At 35.7% G+C, this 20,585-nt stretch overlaps 2 protein-coding genes across 2 annotated transcripts in view; one reads left to right on the top strand and one right to left on the bottom strand.

Annotated features, from left to right (window-relative positions):
• The window catches only part of CCSER1 (coiled-coil serine rich protein 1), a 1,392,827-nt gene that overhangs the window by 341,569 nt on the left and 1,030,673 nt on the right, over positions 1-20,585 (bottom strand). The gene's annotated exons all lie outside the window — the stretch shown is intronic.
• Positions 770-18,986, top strand: LOC118555690 (polycomb protein EED-like). Its single transcript, XM_036123917.2, is given in 5 exon segments — positions 770-826; positions 14,682-14,732; positions 16,809-16,818; positions 17,609-18,466; positions 18,505-18,986. Coding segments are annotated over 5 exon segments (1,443 nt in total). The 3' UTR covers positions 18,972-18,986.

The following is a 20,585-nucleotide window of genomic DNA, read 5'->3' as shown; positions in this document are numbered from 1 at the left end:
CTTTTTAAAAAAAAATTTCCATTTCCCGATCCTAGTTCCATGAAGCTTACCTCATTTTCTATCTCTACTGAGATCATCCTACTGAATCTTCACTATAAGTCCTTCTTGTATGAGCTAGCTAGAGTGCCTTTGTGATTTTTTCCAACTTAAGAGACTTGACAAAAGCAACAGTTTTTCATTGGTGGAAGACCTGAGAAAAGAACTTCTGTTTTCATACTTCAATTCTGGGCTCTCACTCTGTTAAGATGATCTTGGCTAGGTATGTTTTCCTCTGTAACCCAAAACAAAGGGTGTTGTATGACTGGTTCCCACCTTTGAAATGTTTCAGAATCAGACATATCATAAGCTTTGTAAAAATACATTCATGAAGACACTATCAAAAAAAGCCCCATATAAGTTTGATTCCTGATACAATTTCATTGCCTGAAATATAGATAATATTCTAGATAAAAATTATCTCACTCAAACCAACATGCTATTGCTAGGCTACTAAAAAATCAACTTTGTTCACATCTTTTCAGAGTACTGCACCAGAAAATAAAATGTGATTCTTATTTGAAAAGTATTTTATGTTGCTTTAATAATGAATATTGCTGATGACTTCTTATTTTAAAACAGAGTAGTCCTTAAGCAGGAAACATATTATTAATATGAAGAAACAAAAAGGAAAGAGTATTGACTTGTGAACACAGATCATCATTGGTTACCTTTGGCTGTAGTGCTATGATCTCCTGAACCATTTCCTCCCAGGTACACATGCATTAGGAACATGTGGATGGTCTATACAGTGTTTGAGAAAAAGAATATTTACAAGAATATATATCATGTAAGTCATGAGTACTTTAGAGAAAAGAACTATTCCTCATACCAATATTACAAAAGAAAAAAAAATTAAAGTCAAGAAAATAATAGAGCAAACTCCCCCCAAAATGAGTTAGAATAGCAAATATTTGTATTTTGTCACTGTATCTTCAATCATTTCATAAAGAAATGGAACAAAATTGATAAGGTTGAGTTTTCCCTTTTACTTTCCTTCCCAGTACCCATAATTCTCTCCTTCTAAACAAAAAAATATCATTATCAGAGATTTTGTTGTGTATCCTTCATGTCTACAGTTTTATTTTTTAACTCAACAGTTCTCAAATGTTTTATTCCCACTACCCCTTTACTCATTTAAGATTATTAAGGAGCCCAGAAGTTTTGCCTTATGTTAGTTATTTCTATTCATCATATTAGAAATTAAAATTGAGAAAGTTTATTTATTAATGGATCTTAAATAAGTGAATAAACCCATGACTTGTTACCGTAAGTAGCATCGTCATGAAAAATAAATTTTCCTAAAGAGGAAAATAGTGCTGGGGTGCCTGGGTGACTCAGTCATTAAGCATCTGCCTTCAGCTCAGGTCATGATCCTGGGGTCCTGGGATCGAGCCCCGCATTGGGCTCCCTGCTCAGCGGGGAGTCTGCTTCTCCCTCTCCCTCTGCTGCTCCCCCTGCTTGTGCTCTCTTTCTCTCTATCATTCTCTCTGTGTCAAATAAATAAATAAAATCTTTAAAAAACAAAATTTTTAAAAAAGAAGAAAATAGTGCTGAGTAATTTTTTAAACATTTTTGAGAACATTTTTAATGTCTGCTAAATAGAGGAAAGCAGGATCCATATTTATTTCTGCATTAAATCTAGTGTGACATGAGGTCTTATCTGAAATACCTTACAAGAAAACCTGGTCTGGCACAGATACATAGATGGGAAAGGAAGGATTTCTTAGACCTCTGAAAAAGATCTTGACAGCTCGAGGAGTTCTTAGACTGCACTTTGAGAACCACTTATTTAATTATATATGTATTTATTTATAAATAATATGTAATATTTCTTTGCATAAATTTAAATTTACTTAAGAGGCACTGTGCTGTATAAACCCTTATGCAAGTTTTTTGAGGTCTATCAGGTTAACACATAATTGTTTCATTTATCTTATCTGCTTTATAATAATTCAAACATTATGGTATTGTTAGAAGTATAGATATAAGGATCAATAATCAGAACAGAGAGCCCAGAAAGAGATCTAAGTTTATGCGGGAACTTGGTTTATGATGAGGGAATGATGATAGCTCACCTAGTTAGCATTTATAATAACACCCAGGGGCTTAATATCTGCATGAGTTAATTGTTAGAAAAGAATGGCAGCTGTAGACCTGTAGAAGAAACAAATCTAAGGTGGATCAGGGACTGAAGAGAAGAATGAAGTCAAGAGGGCAAGAAGTTTCTTGCCAGATCAGCACCTCTTCTGTCATTGATCAGGGCCACTAGCCGACACAGAGCCTCCCAGGCACTGAATACTCTTACCTAAAGTGTAACTTCTTCAATGTCTTTTTATTTCCAGCACATTCTTTGGGGAGACTGCTTGTAGGTTAATGTGAAGTAGACCAAAAATAAAAAAGAGAGACATGCTATGGCAGCTGTGAAACTAGCACATTGCTTAACTCAACAGGAAACTACTTCCCAACAGAAATTTTCATCTGCCATTCTAATTCACTTCATTTATTTTGGATGTTTCTGAATTATTACTCTGTTTTGACACATAAGGCAACTCTTCCAAACCTCTATTGTGTCCTTGCTCTTAGCAAACAGTATTTTCTAAGAAATTATTCTTGTTAATCACCTAATCATAAGAATCAAAGTTTTAATGTTCCATTAACTATGTGATCACTCAGGCAAAATAAATTCCTTGTCATATCTGTCAGGTCATTGCCACCTTTTCAGTGAGCAGACCAGCATGCAAGGAACTAGCATACATTTCCCCAGGCAACTGTTACTAGAAAAACAAACAAAACGGGGCACCTGGGTGGCTCAGTCGTTAAGCGTCTGCCTTCGGCTCAGGTCATGATCCCGGGGTCTTGGGATCGAGCCCCGCATCGGGCTCCCTGCTCAGCAGGAAGCCTGCTTCTCCCTCTCCCACTCCCCCTGCTTTTGTTCCCTCTCTCGCTATGTCTCTCTCTGTCAAATAAATAAAATCTTTAAAAAAAAAAAAAAAAAAGAAAAAGAAAAACAAACAAAACAAATAAAAGATGTGCCCCTCGATTTATGACATTTAACAAGACAATCTCTAACAAAAGATGTGATGATGATAAAAAATATACTACCTTGGTGCAATACTAATCTACTTGTCACCTTTTCACTTTGATCCACATTTTTTAAATCCCAGTGGATTTCAAACAGCTTCATTAAGCCCTATGCTCTTCCCAAAAGTGACATAGGGGTGAAGTGGTATAAAAGGCCAAACTGTAGATCTACCACTCTCACCTCAATAAGAACTATCCCAGGCTTAACTGGAATAGTAATTTATTTTAATAAACTAACAATTTACACACGGGCTTCTGGGTAAGTTTACATGAAAAGAAAGGTTCTTTTGGTTTAGAAATTACTAACAAATGAAAACATTGGTCAAGCAAAAGTATGGGAATTGCTCTACATATGAATTTCTACCCATATGAATTTCTTCCTATAAGACAGATATGAATGACAGATACTAATGCTGGCAAGCATAGGCTTGTGACTAAAATTAATGGATTCAAGTTGGTAAAAATGTATATTCTCCACAATTTTTATAAATATATTGTACTATTTTAGAAGCAGCAGTCCTGATAAAAATAACGTGCTACCAACAGGGATCTCTTGCCCTAAGCTGATGTTGCTAAGGGAAAATTCTCATGGATCATTCTTATTTTTCCTTTTCATCAAAAGTGTAAATAAATATTACTATTTAAAGTCAATGTATAAACATTTACCATTTACTTTTAATTGCCCAAAGAAAATTGGCCAGTGTAGAGATCATCTGTGAAGTGGGATTCATACTGGCTTTGATGATAATTATATTTGATCAAAAATTATATTTTTGAGATGGGTTTTGAGCAATCATTGGAATACATTTAAGAAACCTTGTTAAGCTAATAAGATTGATTCATATAACTGAAAAGTCCAGGAGTATTTAGGCTTAGATTGGATCCGGAGTTGGAGTTTTTTCCTTCCGCAATCCATATCTTTGCCTTCCGTGTTTGCTGAGTTCTTAATCAGGTGTTCGTGTGGTGGCAAAATGGCCCATAGTAGCTTTAGGCTTACAAAGTATTTAGTGCTGACATCATGCCAATCACTAAGAAAAGGATTGTAATTCAGTCTGCTTAGTGTACCTGTCAGTCCTAGATCAATCATAGATCTCAGAGGTATTCAATAATCTGTGGAACGAGCCTTGGTCATTTATGGTAATACAGGTGAAGCAATATAATTCACATTTTTATCTGGAGGCAAGAGTGCAGTGTCCCAAAGGAAGAAAAGGGTTCTGTCTTCAGAAAAGGGGGGAAAGACTGCTACATACACAGAAGTGAGAGATATACCCAACAGCTCAATAAAATTTCTACAAAGCCTAACAGTGATAACATATCATTAACTTCTCATATATTAAGATTTTATAAAAATTATGTTTATCAACTTTTAGTCATACTTCTTCAATCCTGCCGTAATATATTTCTACATTTTTTTTCTTTTTCATAACAATATTGTGTGTGTTCCAAACAGTAAGAAGGTGAAAATAAAAGAGATGAAAGTCAAGCATATTGAATGTGTGTATTTGCCCCTTTCATTCATTCACTGGTGAGACAGACAAGTGAATAAACTAACACATTAATTACAATGTGTAAAAAGTACTATGAAAAATCAACAGGGAAAATAATACAGGAATGTATCCTGTCCTGTGTTTAGGGAAGAGTACTGAGGGAAAACCTCTCTGGAACATAAAGAATGACAATAGGATGCCATATAGTCAAGACATCAGGTTAAGATTAGTGTTTCCCTACTTAATCACATCATGTTGCTCATAGAAAACATTATGTGCTCACTGAGGTAAACTCAGAGGAGAGCTAACTGCCAGAGGCAGGCCTGGAGGCTGCAGACATGGAAGGTTCCCTTGATCACATGCAGGTCTGAAGAATCACATCAATTGTCAAGCTTAGGTGTGGATATCTCATTGAAATGTTTGAGCAGAAAATCGGGGAATGACTTGGACTCAAGAGAAAGTTGCTAACCCAAGATGCAAAATTCTTTAGAAGAAAGAGGATAGGATTCAAAATACTGGCCAATTTTATTATAAAAGGGAAAGGGACAGATGAAGTCATAGACTTAGGGGTAGAAGAATTAAGTAGTTTATAGGTCCCCAGGGAGTTCTAGCATCTCAGGAATCTGCAGGATAATAATGACCACCTCCGTGATCTATCAGAAGAGCTTAAAAATTGTATAGATTTCTACTGGGCTCTGCAGAGCTAAAATATTTAATAAACATACAGCATCTTTTTTTATAACATCTTTTTTTGCAGTCACATTTCCTTTATCACTGCCAATGGGGTTTTTCAAGGGAATTATAAATACAAATACTGTTTGTCAGCTGTGATTACCTAGTTCAAAGTGGTCCTATGTTTTAGTGTTTGAATAACAATAATTTTAGAAAATCAGTCATAGTTAACAGGGCTCACCAAATACAAGTCACTAAGTTACATTTTATCATAATAAATTGGATGTACCAATTAAATATTCTATTTAAAGGACACTGAGTACCCTTCATATGTAAATGGGTTGCTGATACCCAATGATGAAAATTTCAATAGTCCCCTTAACCTCTAAAATTTTATTAAATAAATTTTCATTTTCTGTAGACAAGAAAATATTTCAGGATCTTGTGATTTCCCAGTACTTCCACTGTGAATTTAAATCACCCTTATATTATATACATGAAGTTCTACTTAACTGAACATCTTGGTTAATGAAATTGCAAATAAAGCAGGATTTAATTGAAATGATTGAAATGAAAACAGACATTTTTTTAAAAACTAATAAAATAATCATTTGTATGCCATATATATATGTATATATATATATATATATATATATATATATATATATTCTCTATAATAAGCCTTCCTTACTGCAAGTGGTAGGTAAAGAAATTTCTCTTTCTTTTGAAAACAATCATGTCTAGACCAGATAGTCTCATTTCATTTAAAAACTGACTATTCATTTAAAATAGTAAGTACACGGCCTTTGAGGCACTGTTCTAACCACAGTTGTTTTAATGAAAGACAAGTAACTTCTTCTCTAGTGAAAACTGGTAAGGAAAAATGAACAATAAACAGAGAAATAAGATCATTTCAACAGGAATTAGAGGATGAGAGGATATAAAACAGGCTAATATGTTCAGGAGTAATAGAGGCGGGTAGGAACCACTTTAACTGAGTGATGATCACTTTATAGAGGAAAGGTACTGAAGTTAACTGAATGCTCAGGTATATCTCAGCATGCTGGAATACAGTTTTACTTTTTATTTAATCTCAAATGACAAAAAATAAATAAATAAAAAATGTAACCAAAACCAAAACACACATACAAAATGTATTGTGACTTCATTAAATACATAAATGGACACTTTTATCTCCATGGGAATGAAGACTATGGACCTGAAGATAACTATTCTTTAATATATTGGTTAGATGGATAGGATAATTTGAATAAAAAGAAGCTTATATAGGATTCTTGATTGACTCCTGTCTTGTTACATGCTTTTCTTTGATACCTCTGGTATTCTTTTGCTGACAGTTGTGAGGCAAACGATAAAAGAGTGGAATTTCTGTTCTTTCCTGACCGCAAAGACCCCCAGTGAACCCACATACAAGATCTAGCTGAGTATTAGAAAGGTCCTGTCTATAACTCAAACAAACAAACCCTCTCTGGCATCTCCATGGCAATAGGAAGGCTACTATGTGAGACAAGTTAATAGGTGCTGTGGTAAACAGGGCTTCTGCATGAAAGAATCTGTAACAATGTGGTTGGTCCAGAGGGTAGAGATGGCATGATACACCAACCCAACAGCAAGAAACAGAATCAGTGTAAAGTCCAAAATCAGGTTTAGAAACTTGAGCTCCTGACTTCAGTGGACCTTAAAGGACCACATGCTCTCATTGCTGCAATGACTTTGGTATCAAATAAATTGAGTTTTGTGAAACCCAAATTGTAAATTCAGCCTACAAGCTTCACACTGCCTTGATTGTGCAGGTTGACTCCTAGATCAGATTTATTCACAGGGCTCCTATCCTTTTCATAAAAGCCTTATGGATGTCTAGAAGTCTACCTAGAATTCAGTGTTCATTTTATAGGGGGGACCAGCACACTTGGTTTTTCATTTGTCATTCTTGAACTCACAATGGCTAAGTAATTGACAAAGGTTATATAGATAGCAAGAATTTCACCCAGTTTTAACAAGAATTTATGTAATACCAATCGTTCTAATATCACAATAAAATAACTTAGTATTTTTGAAGCTGGGAGACCCAATATGGTAAAATTTTTGCTGCAAAGTAGACTCTAGGCTATAAGAGAGTGAGACTATATCTACATTATCCCTAGCACCCGGACAAAGGCTTGGCACAGCGTAGGCATTCACAAATATTGAATAAATAATGTACATGCATCCATATGAAAAGTTGAAATATTGCAATTTTTAAAAACAGTCAAAAAGACTTCAGATCTCTTTGTGGGTTAATTTATAAAGCTCACATAGTCCCTACTCTTTTTCTTTTTATGTTATAGTTGGTGCAAAATTTGGTATCAGAAGTTAATGGACAGACTGGAATGCTTCTTTCTATTTAATTCTACATTTTCCCTCTCGCTTCAGTAAAATACAAAACCCTTCTGGTCCCAAATTCTCAGACACAGGTGGTATTCCTGCTGACAGATCAGTAGCGAGAACAATGCACCCGTCATCAGGAAATTATATCAGGCGTACGTTACAACCACTTAGCAGCTGAAACACTGAAGGGATAGCATTAGAGACAAAAGATAAAAGGAACTGGCAGAGAGAAAATGTGGATGCATCCCCACAGTCCAAACCACCAAGGATCTCAAAAGCAGCTAGGCAAGAGCTTAATGGGGCGCAGTTCAATTTTACAATTAAGAGCAACTGTTTTCAAACAAGCCTTAGCATAATGATTAAGCATAGTAAATAGAGAATATAAAATTGGATTGGGAAGGAATGCCTGAAAGAAATATGTTCTATTCTAAGCAACAAGAACATTCACCTGTCTAGAGTGAATGTTGTACCAAATGCTTGTTTCTAAATTATTAGATACACTGATATGATTGAAGACAATTTTCCTGGACCAACATAGTATTAACATTTTAAAATATTTTTTTCATCCTTTAGATATAAGCGAACTATGAGAAATGTGCATAATTTAAGAGATTTGAAAACATGATTAACTATTGTTATAAATTTCAAAGATAATCCTTGATAGCAATTGCTATGATTCTTCCACGTTCCTTCCACACATTTTTAAACCTAATATTTCCTTCAAACTAAAGAGAGAATCTATTCAGTCTTTGGATATATGACACAATGCAACTCTACCACTACTATTAATAATAGTAACTACAACTATGTTTAGCTCAATCCCAACCACTTTACATTACCAATGAATCCTTATACAACTCTATAAAGTAGATATCATCCCTCATTTTACATATGAAAACATTGAGTTTCTAGAGTTTAAGAAACTTGTCCAAAATTACAATAGGCTGAGTTAGAACTCAAAACCCTTTCTGTATTATAGCATTGTACTTACTCCAATCATTATGATACATGTCTTCTCACATTCTTGTTGATTTAATATAAACAGTAATTTCCTTATTGAGGCTTTTGTAAATGTCATAGTTCTATAACTCATGACTAGTTTATCTCTCAGTGACTCAAATTAGTTTCAGAATATTGTTGCAGTGACATGTGAGCTGTAGTACAAGACGGGGAAAATGAATAGGTTAAAGGCAATCAATGAATCTGGGTCTAAGAACCTTTGTCTAACCTTGAAGTCATCCTATACCTTTTGTCTGTCCTACATACTCTACATCCAGCAAATTTTGTAGGTCATCATTCCAAAAAATAACTGAACTCCACTTGATGCTCACCAGCAACTCCGTTGTATCCCTAGTTCAAGCTGTCACTATCTTCCTCTAAATTACTACAATGGCATCTCAATTTGTCTCTCTTTTTTTTAATACCTTCCCCCTCTCCATCCTTAACCCTGCCATCTACACAGCAGCCTTGATGTTTCTTTTCAAACATGAGGAACATCATATCACCCCCGAATAAAATCACCAAAGCTTCTCATCACAATTTGCACTTTTTTACTCAATTTCTAACAACTTATAATCACATAAAATGTTCAATACTAAGAGTAATATTTTTACAAAACCGTTTTAGAATAAGTGGCCAACCTGATGCCCCATCACATCTGAATACTTAGTGTGTATTTTCCACAAAAAAGGGGGCATTTTTCTATGTAACTACAATACAATCACCAATAACAGGGATTTATCTGACATTGACATGACTACAATCTAATCCTCAGACTTCAGTCAAGTGTCACCTATTGTCCAAATAATGTACTTCATAGCAAATGAATTCAGTTCAGGAAAACATATTCCATTTGGTAATGTCTCTTTTTATCTTCTTCAGTTTATTAAAGTTCCTCAGATTTTTCTTGCCTTTCATGTCCTCAACATTTTTGAAGATTTTGAAGTTACAGAATGTTCCTATATTTGGGATTGAATTATGTTTTTCTTGTACTAAGATTATGCTTATTTTGGAGGAATATTATAAAAGTGACAATATTGGGCTCCTGGGTGGTTCAAGTCAGTTAAGCATCTGCCTTTGGCTCAGGTCATGATCTCAGTCAGGGTCCTAGGTTCAAGCCCCATGTTGGGCTTCCTGCTCAGCAGGGAGTCTGCTTGTCCCTCACCCTTTGCCCTTCTCCCCCCTTGTGCTCTCTCTCCCTCTCTCTGTCTCAAATAAATAAAATCCTTAAAAATAAATAAATAAATAAATGTAACAATGTGCTGTCAACTGCATCCTATGAGGTGATATGCAATTTTTTAAAGTTTTTATTAAATTCCAGTTAGTTAACATTCACTGTAATATTAGTTTGAAGTGTACATTATAGTGATTCAACACTTCCATACAACACCCAGTACTCATCACAGCAAGTGCACTCCTAATCCCTACCACCTGTTTTATCCATCTCCCCAACCACCTCTCTTCTGGTAACCATCACTTTGTTCTCTATTGTTAAAAGTCTGTTTCTTTGTTTGCCTCTCTCTCTTTTTTCTTTTCCTTTGCGCATTTGTTTCTTAAATTCCACATATGAATGAAATCATATGGTATCTGTCTTTCTCTGACATATTTCACTTAGCATAATACTCTCTAGTTTTACCCATATCACTGCAAAAGGCAAGATTTCATTCTTTTTTATGGTTGAGTAATATTCCAGTGTGTGTATGTGCATGTGTGTGTGTGTGTGTGTATATATATACACACACACACACACACACATACTACTTCTTCTTTATGCATTCATTAGTCAATGCCCACTTGAGCTGTTTCCATAATTTGGCTATTGTAGATAACGCCACTATAAACATCGGGGTGCATGTGTCCCTCTGAATCAGTATTTTTGTATCCTTCGAGTAAATAATAGTACAATTGCTGAATCATTACAGGGTAGTTCTATTTTTAACTTTTTGAGGACACTCCATACTGTTTTCTACAGTGGTTGTACCAGTTTGCATTCCCACCAATAGTGCAAGAGGGTTCTCCTTTCTCCACATCCTCGCCAACATCTTTTGTTTCCTGTGCTGTTAATTTTAGCCATTCTGACAGGTGTAAGGTGATACCTCATTGTAGTTTTTTTTTTAAGATTTTATTTATTTGTCAGAGAGGGGGAGAAAGCAACAGAGAGAGCACAAGCAGGGGGAGCAGCAGGCAGAGAAGCAGGCTCCCCCTTGAGCAAGGAGGCAGACACCTAACTGACTGAGCCACCCAGGTGTCCCACCTCATTGTAGTTTTGATATCTATTTCCCTTATGATCAGTGATATTGAGCGTCTTTTCATGTGTGTATTGGCCATCTGTATGTTTTCTTTGGCAAAATGTCTGTTCATGTCTTCTGCCCATTTTTTAATTGGATTATTCATTTTTGGGGTATTGAGTTGGATAAGTTCTTTATACATTTTGGATTCCAACCCTATACTGGATATGTCATTTGCAAATATCTCCTCCCTTCCCATAGGTTACCTTCTAGTTTTGTTGATTGTGTCCTTTGCTATGCAGAAGCTTTTTAACTTGATGAAGTCCCGATAGTTCATTTTTGCTTTTGTTTCCTTTGCCTCCGGACATGTATCTAGTAAGAAGTTGCTATGACTTATGTCAAAGAGGTTACTGCCTATTTTATCCTCTAAGACTTTGATGGTTTCTTGTCTCACATTTAAGTCTATAATCCATTTTGAATTTATTTTTGTGTTTGGTGTAAGAAAGTGGTCCAGTTTCATTCTTCTGTATGTTGCTGTCCAGTTTTCCCAACACCATTTGTTGAAGAGACTCTTTTTCCCAGTGGATATTCTTTCCTGCCTTGTTGAAAATTAAATGACCATATGGTTGTGGGTTCATTTCTGGGTTTTCTATTCTGTTCCATTGATCTATGTGTCTGCTTTTGTGCGAGTACCATAGTGTTTTGATTACTATAGCTTTGTAATATAATTTGAGGTCCAGAATTGGGATGTCTCCACCTTTGCTTTTCTTTTTCAAGGTTGCTTTGGCTATTCCGGATCTTTTGTGGTTCCATACAGTTTTTAGGACTGCTTGTTCTAGCTCTGTAAAAAATGCTGTTGGTATTTTGCTAGGAGTTTCATTAAATGTGTAGATTGCTTTGGGTAGTATAGACATTTTAACAATATTTGTTCTTGCAATCCATGAGCATGGAATGTTTTTCCATTTCTTTGTGTCATCTTCGAAACAAAATCAATAAAGTAATGGGATATAAAATCAATGTACAGAAATCTGTTACATTTCTGTACACCAATAATGATATAAAATTTTGAATTGTCCCATTGCCAGTGATGTTACTCTGATTATTTGATTAGCTTCTTCAAGTAAATACTCTTTTTCTCTTCTAATTTATTATTTTATGGGAAAATACTTCAAAACTGTTTAAATATGCCATCCCTCAACAAACATTCGATTTATCCCTATTTATAGAAATATGGATTCATAGTTTCCTATTTATTCAGTGGATTATAATGTATAAACAGCATTTATTTGAGTATTTAGTTTGTTCCATATTTGGTAAGTGGTAGTCCTTCCAAGCAAATTTCTGTGTCATTTTGACATGCCACCCTCATCCTCTGAGCATTTCTTTGCTTTTTGTCACAAGTTATTCTGGACTCATCTTGTACTTTCTCTGACCACCTCTAGAATCAATTCCTTTAATGAGTCCTGGTTTCTTTTAGTGAAGAATGGTATTTAGTAGCTAAGATTTGGGTGCTAGGTATGCTCATTCTTATTCAGATACTACTGCTCCCAGACATTCTGAGTGGACATAGAAAATATATGTATGTAGATATTTTTATGTACACACACAGGGTTTATATATGTGTGTGCGTGTATGAATGTATGTATTAAAAACCATGAAGTCACACCTATATCTCCATTTCCAGTAGACAGAAATCTGACTCTTACTATCCTTAATATATTCACTCATTTTATCAATCCCCCTCTTTGAAATGAATCTGCCTTCCCATCTGCTGTACCCTCCATACGACTCTGGGCTCCAACATACCACACAGCACCATTGCTTCATTTGGAAACCACCCCCCAGCCCTTTGGATTGGACTCTAATACCCCATGTTATTAAGTACTCGAATGGAGACAGTCTCTTAATCTTATTTAAGCTTTTACACCTGCACTGATCCACCTTGGCTATCCTCCAAGTGTGTATACCTACATTACTCTGCCCTATATAATGGCTCCAGGCCTGAAGTGTTCAGGAAAGGAAGACGAGAAAGAGGGAGATCTTTAGATAACTTGAATAAAGGACAAAACTTGTACTTGGACCTATAAATTCCTCCTTACAATAGACAATATCTAACTTCCAATGTCATCTCTTACCTTTTCTTCTCCCTTGGCCTTGAAGTACTTGATCCTGGAACACACCAAGCACAGAACTGCCTCACATCTGTGCAGTTGTTATTTCCTTTACCTGGAACATATATCTCCCACCCTCACCCCACCCAGACCCAGCCACTCTCCATCAACCTACCTTGACTTAATTGAATTGTACTTTCTACTTCAGTATACCATGTTATTTCATGTTATGTTATAGCCGATTCCCTTGAAGTTGAATGTCACAGGGATTTTGTTTTATTCAATGCTGTATTCTCATTACCAGAAGAGGTTTGGTACAAAATGTATCCTTTCTTAATACCTTGTTTGAATAAATAGGTGACACATGGTACCTCAGTCCCTGGCTTTGCCTGCCAAAGGGTTTTCATCTTTGACCAGTTGCCTTGTGCCTTTGTTTATTCATCTCACTTGCTATTAATTTATAGCTCTAGTTCTTCCCTGTTCTGCCATTATGTCTGTTTCTGCTCAGGCCTGCTTGGCTGGCCTAGGTTACTGGACTTCAGACTCCAGATTCTGGAACAAGCTGTACAGTCTATCCTTGGACAGCCCAATCCCATTTTCATCCCCCAGAGCTAATGAATTCAGTTACTATACCTGGCATAGAACAGTTATTGCCAAATAATTTCCATGAATGTTTTCTTTCATTATCTTCCCAATATTCTATTCACTGATTTCAATATTCTGTTTAGAAAATTTCCATTTTCTCATTTAAGCACATCATTGCAGTATTTCTCAGAAACAGATTAACATGTTGAAAATCTTATAATCTACTGAGATTAAGCATTACTTCATTTTCCTCTCAGATGGTCACTTTAGGCACAGATTAATGCCAAAATGATCAGTTAGCATTTACTAGAACCTCATTAGAATTGTGACTAGGAAAATGCTTCCTTCCCACTTGTGATGTTTCTCCTTCTACAGGAGTGCAGCTCCTGGCCTCCTTCCATCCTTTGCTCTTTTTTCCTAAGAGGAAGTAGCTGATTACACGAGCCATAAATTTAGGAAAGGCAAACCAGTTATGCATGGCTCAGCACTATTCCTCTTCTTTTTGGAATCTGTTGATTCCCCCATGGTGGGAAAGTTCTCCCAAACTCAGGTTTGCCAGCTCCTAGGTAGGTAAGTTTGCCTAATTCTAAGAATCAGTGTTAGGAAGCCTTAGCCATACTAATAAATAAAGGTAAATGATATTCTGGCCCTTTTACATAGTTCCTTGATATATCTCATATTATTTAGATCCCTGAGCTGGGATGCCAGCATTAATAATCTTGTAAAAAATTTTCTTGTTTTAGTAGTATTTTCTCCCATTCTGATTCTTAGTCAAAACGTGCAAGTTAGGTGATATGTTCAGAGTATAAATTGGCTTAAGCTTAGCAAGACTCCTATTACCAAAACAAACTTAGTCATTTCTTGGGGCATGCATTTTGTTTGTTTATGTGTCATGACTTCACAAACATATTGTTTTGGCAGGATAGTTTGTTAATATGTTGGTTCATGTTTTGATCTCCTTGTTATAAGGGAACTGAAAGAATGAAAGGTATTTTTCCTTCCTCAATACCACAAAGTTGACTGAGCCTTGTTTTGATGAGTATGGAAGCCCTTGCTTCAAAGCATTATTAATGACTTTTTTTTTCTTTCAGAATCACAAAAGTTACCAGGCACTTGATGGTGATGGGCAAAAAGCTGACACTGTAAGAGGAGAAGGCATAAGTAGCCAGTCTTAGAAGGGAGTGAGTAAGTTTTGCTGCTACTAAGAAGAGGATGAGGATGTTGAAATTTCATCAAATGTTATGTATCTTGCCCCCTCCCCACCTTGAAAATAGGACCATGGTTACACGGTGTCTTTGAAGGCTAACTAGTACAATCACATCTGGCCTGGCACTTATGAATCTGCCCGGTTCACCCAACAGAGCCCAAAAGAAGATGGAGGACTAGATTTCACAGCAATATAGTGCCCACATCAAATATTATAAACCAGAGAGCTGTTGGAACTAGGACTCTCTCTCATCCTATGAGTATCATAAAATTCCTTGAACACTGAAATAATATGTGAGGAGCCTCACAAAAAGAACAAAGATGGAATTTCTTGTTATACAGATTTTTAAAAAAAAGTGTCTGTAAACCAAACTACTATCATAGAACATTAAATAATGGAACATTATTATTATCCCAGTAAATTTTCTCAGGCTTCTTTCCTTGCCCCTAACCCCCAAGACCACTACTGTTCTAACTTTTTGTCACAATAAACTAGTTTTACTTGTTCTAGATTTTAATATAAATCAATAATAGAGCATGTAAGATTTCTTATAAAGCTTCTTTCATTCAGAATAATGTTTTGCAACTCATTCATGTTGCTACCTGTATCAGTGTTTTATTGTTTTTTATTGCTGAGTAGTATTTCATATGAAATGCCATAGTTTATTTTCCACTCTCCTATTGAGTAACACCTGGAAGTTGACTTCCAGTTTTGGACTATTATAAATAAGGCTACTGTAAACATTCTGGTACATATTTATTTGGATACATAAGGTTTTAGCTGTTGTTGTTTGTTTTATATTTTTTAGGGGTAAATATTACATGTTTGCTTAGTCACCAGGGAGATGTATGTTTTGTTTTATACAAAACTATTATAACATTTTTCCAAACAGGCTGTGCCATTTTGCACTCCCACCAACAATGTATAAGAGTTCTGGTTCTGTTTGGTCCACATCTTGACCCAACTACTGATGTTGTCAGTCTTTTTAATTTCAGTCATTATGGTGAACATTTTAAATACTTTTAATTATTATTTAACATTATATAATAAAGACTAATCAGTTAATGGAAAGGAAAGGAAAATATCTATTTTACTTAGCATTAACCCTAGTGTTTAGGGAACTGCCTGGCATAGTAAATACACCATTAAGATTTGTTGAGTAAAGCAATTATGTAAAAATTATCAGAAATGTTTTTTCATGTCTTTTCTTTGCACTAAATTTGCTGACATAAATTGAGTGATATAGTCTTTTTATTTCTAGCCTCTAAATATTTATCAGATTCATTTTTATCACCACATAGCATTGTATTCATTTAAATTCATGTCATTCATTTCCCAGAGTATTATTCATTTTTGCTTATCAATCAAATTTGCATCTTTCAATCATGCTTGAAACTCTCAATAGTACCTTCTCCCCTAATTAACTTAGTCAATACAGTCCTATCTCCTTCTACCCAACTATATATCTATTTATATTCCTAATACTCAGTATGTCTCCATGCTTTTACGCATGTTGCTCAAAAGGAACATTAAATCAAGAAGGATTCAACAATCTCCTAAAGTATATACAGAGCAAAAGAGAGGTCCTTCTGATGTCCATTATGGAACAGGACAGCCTGGGTATACCCCCAGCGTTTTCTTGCCTCAGCGGGCGTTGCTCTTGACTGCTGGGTCTCTCCTCTGAACAGACGCACACGTCTCTGTAGGTGGCCTATATCCTAAGCAGAGCTAAAGTCCTTTAGAATTCCTCTTCCTTAATCTGTCAAAGTTACACTCCTTAGTGTCCGGTCCTTCTGGCCCCTTCTACTGTTCTTCCATTAGAATTTCTGTTCCAAAGAAGCAAGGCTGTGGCTGTATGGTTGTGCGTGTGTTCAAGAAATATTTGTTGAAAATAGACAAATATCTTTATATTGGCTGAGGTCCTAGAAATGAGTTTGGGCCTCAAACTGAAAGTTTCTTTTACTCTACAAAAATCCCATCTCTGAAGAACACTTTTTTTTTTTCTTTTCAGCACCTTTCGGGTATAGGAGGCTAATTTCATCTTTCAAACACAAAAACCTATTTACTCATTAGAGGTAGGATGCTTTTAAATATACAGGAAAGATTACTGACACCACTGGGTGGATGTGGCTATAAATTTACGAGTTTTTTCTTCTCTTGATGGAAAAAACACAAATATATAAAATTTAACCTTCAAGAGACATTCTGTTACAAAGCCACAGCAAATTTCTTCAATGTTTTCAATGGATAAATCTCTCTTCCATGCTTTCCATATATACTGTTCCTTTCCCCCAGAACATTCCTGACTGATCTATTCCTTTAAATTTCAGTTTAAACATAACTTCTGCAGAAGCATAAGTCTTATTTGTATACTTAGATTATGCTGGGTATCTTTGCTCTATTTTCTCTTCACTCCCTGTATTTCTCATATCATGTTACTTTACTTTTATTCTTTATTTAAAGACTATCTTTTTTGCTGGAGTTCATGTTGAGCTTGGTGTTTGCTCTATTCCTAGTACTTTTCACAGTGCCTGGCATGAAGCTGTGCTCAATAAATGTTTTTTGAATGAATGCATTATTGAATGCCTAATAATCCTTTAAAAATATTGTTGTATCTCCAGATCCTAACAATGACAAAATAGAGGAATAAAGAGAATCTAAGTGTAGTTGGTTGAAAGAAAGAGGGAGACGGAATAGAAGGAAGGAAGGAAGGAAGGAAGGAAGGAAGGAAGGAAGGAAGGAAGGAAGGAAGGAAGGAAAGAAGGAAGGAAAGAGGGAGGGAGGGAGGAGGGATTTTTTTTTTTTTTTAAGATTTTATTGAGGAAGTGTCAACAGCGCCGGCGGGAACAGACATGCCTGCAGCCAAGAAGCAGAAGCTAAGCAGCGACGAGAACAGCAACCCAGACCTCTCTGGAGATGAAAATGATGATGCTGTCAGTATAGAAAGTGGTACAAACACTGAACGCCCTGATACACCTACAAATACACCAAATGCTCCTGGAAGGAAAAGTTGGGGGAAGGGAAAATGGAAGTCAAAGAAATGCAAATATTCTTTCGAGTGTGTAAATAGTCTCAAGGAAGATCATAATCAACCATTGTTTGGAGTACAATTTAACTGGCACAGTAAAGAAGGAGATCCATTAGTGTTTGCAACTGTAGGAAGCAACAGAGTTACCTTATATGAATGTCACTCACAAGGAGAAATCTGGTTGTTGCAATCTTATGTGGATGCGGATGCTGATGAAAACTTTTACACTTGTGCATGGACGTATGATAGCAATACAAGCCATCCTTTGCTGGCCGTGGCTGGATCTAGAGGCATAATTAGGATAATTAATCCCATAACAATGCAGTGCATAAAGCATTATGTTGGCCATGGAAATGCTATCAATGAGCTGAAATTCCACCCAAGAGATCCAAATCTTCTCCTGTCAGTAAGTAAAGATCATGCATTACGATTGTGGAATATCCAAACAGACACTCTGGTGGCGATATTTGGAGGTGTAGAAGGGCACAGAGATGAAGTTCTAAGTGCTGATTATGATCTTTTGGGTGAAAAAATAATGTCCTGTGGTATGGATCACTCTCTTAAACTTTGGAGGATCAATTCAAGGAGAATGATGAATGCAATTAAGGAATCTTACGATTATAATCCAAATAAAACTAACAGAATCTCATCGGGCTATTAACACTTTCACTGTCACTATGGCCATTTATTTCTCAGAAAATTCACTTTCCTGACTTTTCCACCAGAGACATACATAGGAATTATGTCGATTGTGTGCGATGGTTAGGTGATTTGATACTTTCCAAGTCTTGTGAAAATGCCATTGTGTGCTGGAAACCTGGCAAAATGGAAGATGATATAGATAAAATTAAACCCAGTGAGTCTAATGTGACTATTCTTGGGTGATTCGATTACAGCCAGTGTGACATTTGGTACATGAGGTTTTCTATGGATTTCTGGCAAAAGATGCTTGCATTGGGCAATCAGGTTGGCAAACTTTATGTTTGGGATTTAGAAGTAGAAGATCCTCATAAAGCCAAATGTACAACACTGACTCATCATAAATGTGGTGCTGCTATTCGACAAACCAGTTTTAGCAGGGATAGCAGTATTCTTATAGCTGTTTGTGATGATGCCAGTATTTGGCGCTGGGATCGACTTCGATAAAATACTTTTTCTTAATCAAAAAAAAAAAAAGATTTTATTTATTTGTCAGATTGAGAGAGAGAGAGAGAGCACAAGCAGAGGGAGTGGGAGAGGGAGAAGCAGGCTTCCCGCGGAGCAGGGAGCCCGATGAGGGGCTCGATCCCAGGACCCTGGGATCATGACCTGAGCCGAAGGCAGACGCTCAACGACTGAGCCACCCAGGCGACCCCGGGAGGAGGGATTTTGATACAAGAAAAGTATCAGTGAAAATTTAGGTGTAAAACTACATTACCCTCTCTACCCCACCATCAGTTTCTATGAAATTCATGAGAATTCTTGCCTCTAGCTGTTTTCAACATCACTAACATAAAATATACTTATTTTTACTGACCACCGGTTAAAGAAGCATGAAATGTCTGTAATTGAACATAATGTCTTAAGTGTTCCTAGCAATGCTTGAAATGTATCAAATAAAGAAAGCAATATTAGTAATAACTGAGATCATGTATTTCTTCCTGAAACAATGTGTGTGTACATTCTATACACAGTAAGTGGCTTAAGTGCTTTTTAATGAGAAAAACTGTCAGCTAAAGATTTTAATTTTAATTTAATATTGGAGGGAAAATTTAATTACCAAATCATCTCAAGTATAGTCAGAGTATCTCAATAACTTCAGAGTGCCTTCAAATTTCATTATTGGTAAGTATTTGACTGCACATTCAATTTCAAAGTAAATGGCCTTGTAAATCACAGGTAACTTAGAGATATTTTTATATACAATAATGAACATTGTTTTGATTTGTCTGTGTGGAAAACTTAATGGATTAAGAATGCTAGATTAAAGAATATAAAGAAACATTATAACCTTATATCAGCTTTTTAGTGCTACTTTTCATTTTAAAGGTCATAAAAAATGTTTTATTTGCAAACGTAAGTTATTTTCAAATAAATATTAATAATGGTGTAATTTCAATATTTTTCTTTAGTTATGATTTCTGTCAAAAATAACACCTCATACTAAACTCTGGTTAAAGAATATATTTCCAACAATAATAATGTATATTATTGGAGAATGCATATATTTTTTAAGATTTTATTTATTTATTTGAGAGTGAGTGCGCAAGCGAGAGAGCACAAGCAGGGGGAGCAGCAGAGGGAGAAGCAGACTTTCCATTGGGCAGGGAGCCAGATGTGGGGCTCAGTGGAGAATGCACATTGTTCATGATGTTCATGTGTTAAAGATGTATTTTATAAAAAGCACAATGCCTTAATTTCATGGGAGTGTGTTAGTGATTAAAATGGCAGTATTTTTTTTTTCAGTTAATGTACTTGTACACAATCCTTGTGTAAAGTAAAAGTTTTGCATGAAGTTTTAAGGGATTGAGATGTAATTAGCTAGAGTAGATCTTTTATATACCGATTGAAATTTTTATATTCTGTTTTCATATAAAAAGACAGTTAAAGGGACTGTATCATATATATAAATGTGGGTGTTCCTGAAAAGGTACATCTAAATGCAACCCTAAGGACTTTTATCACAAAGCAGGCTGAAGTTAAATGCTTTATAGTCCTCTGTGGTATAAGTTAATCTCATTCACGATTTAATGCAAGATTGTTGATAAGTTCAAAAATCAG

This window comes from Halichoerus grypus, chromosome 3, assembly GCF_964656455.1.
Source record: "Halichoerus grypus chromosome 3, mHalGry1.hap1.1, whole genome shotgun sequence".
Taxonomy (NCBI): Eukaryota; Metazoa; Chordata; class Mammalia; order Carnivora; family Phocidae; genus Halichoerus; species Halichoerus grypus.
The sequence above is the reverse complement of the archived record's forward strand: the minus strand, read 5'-3'. Positions and strand labels throughout refer to the sequence as shown.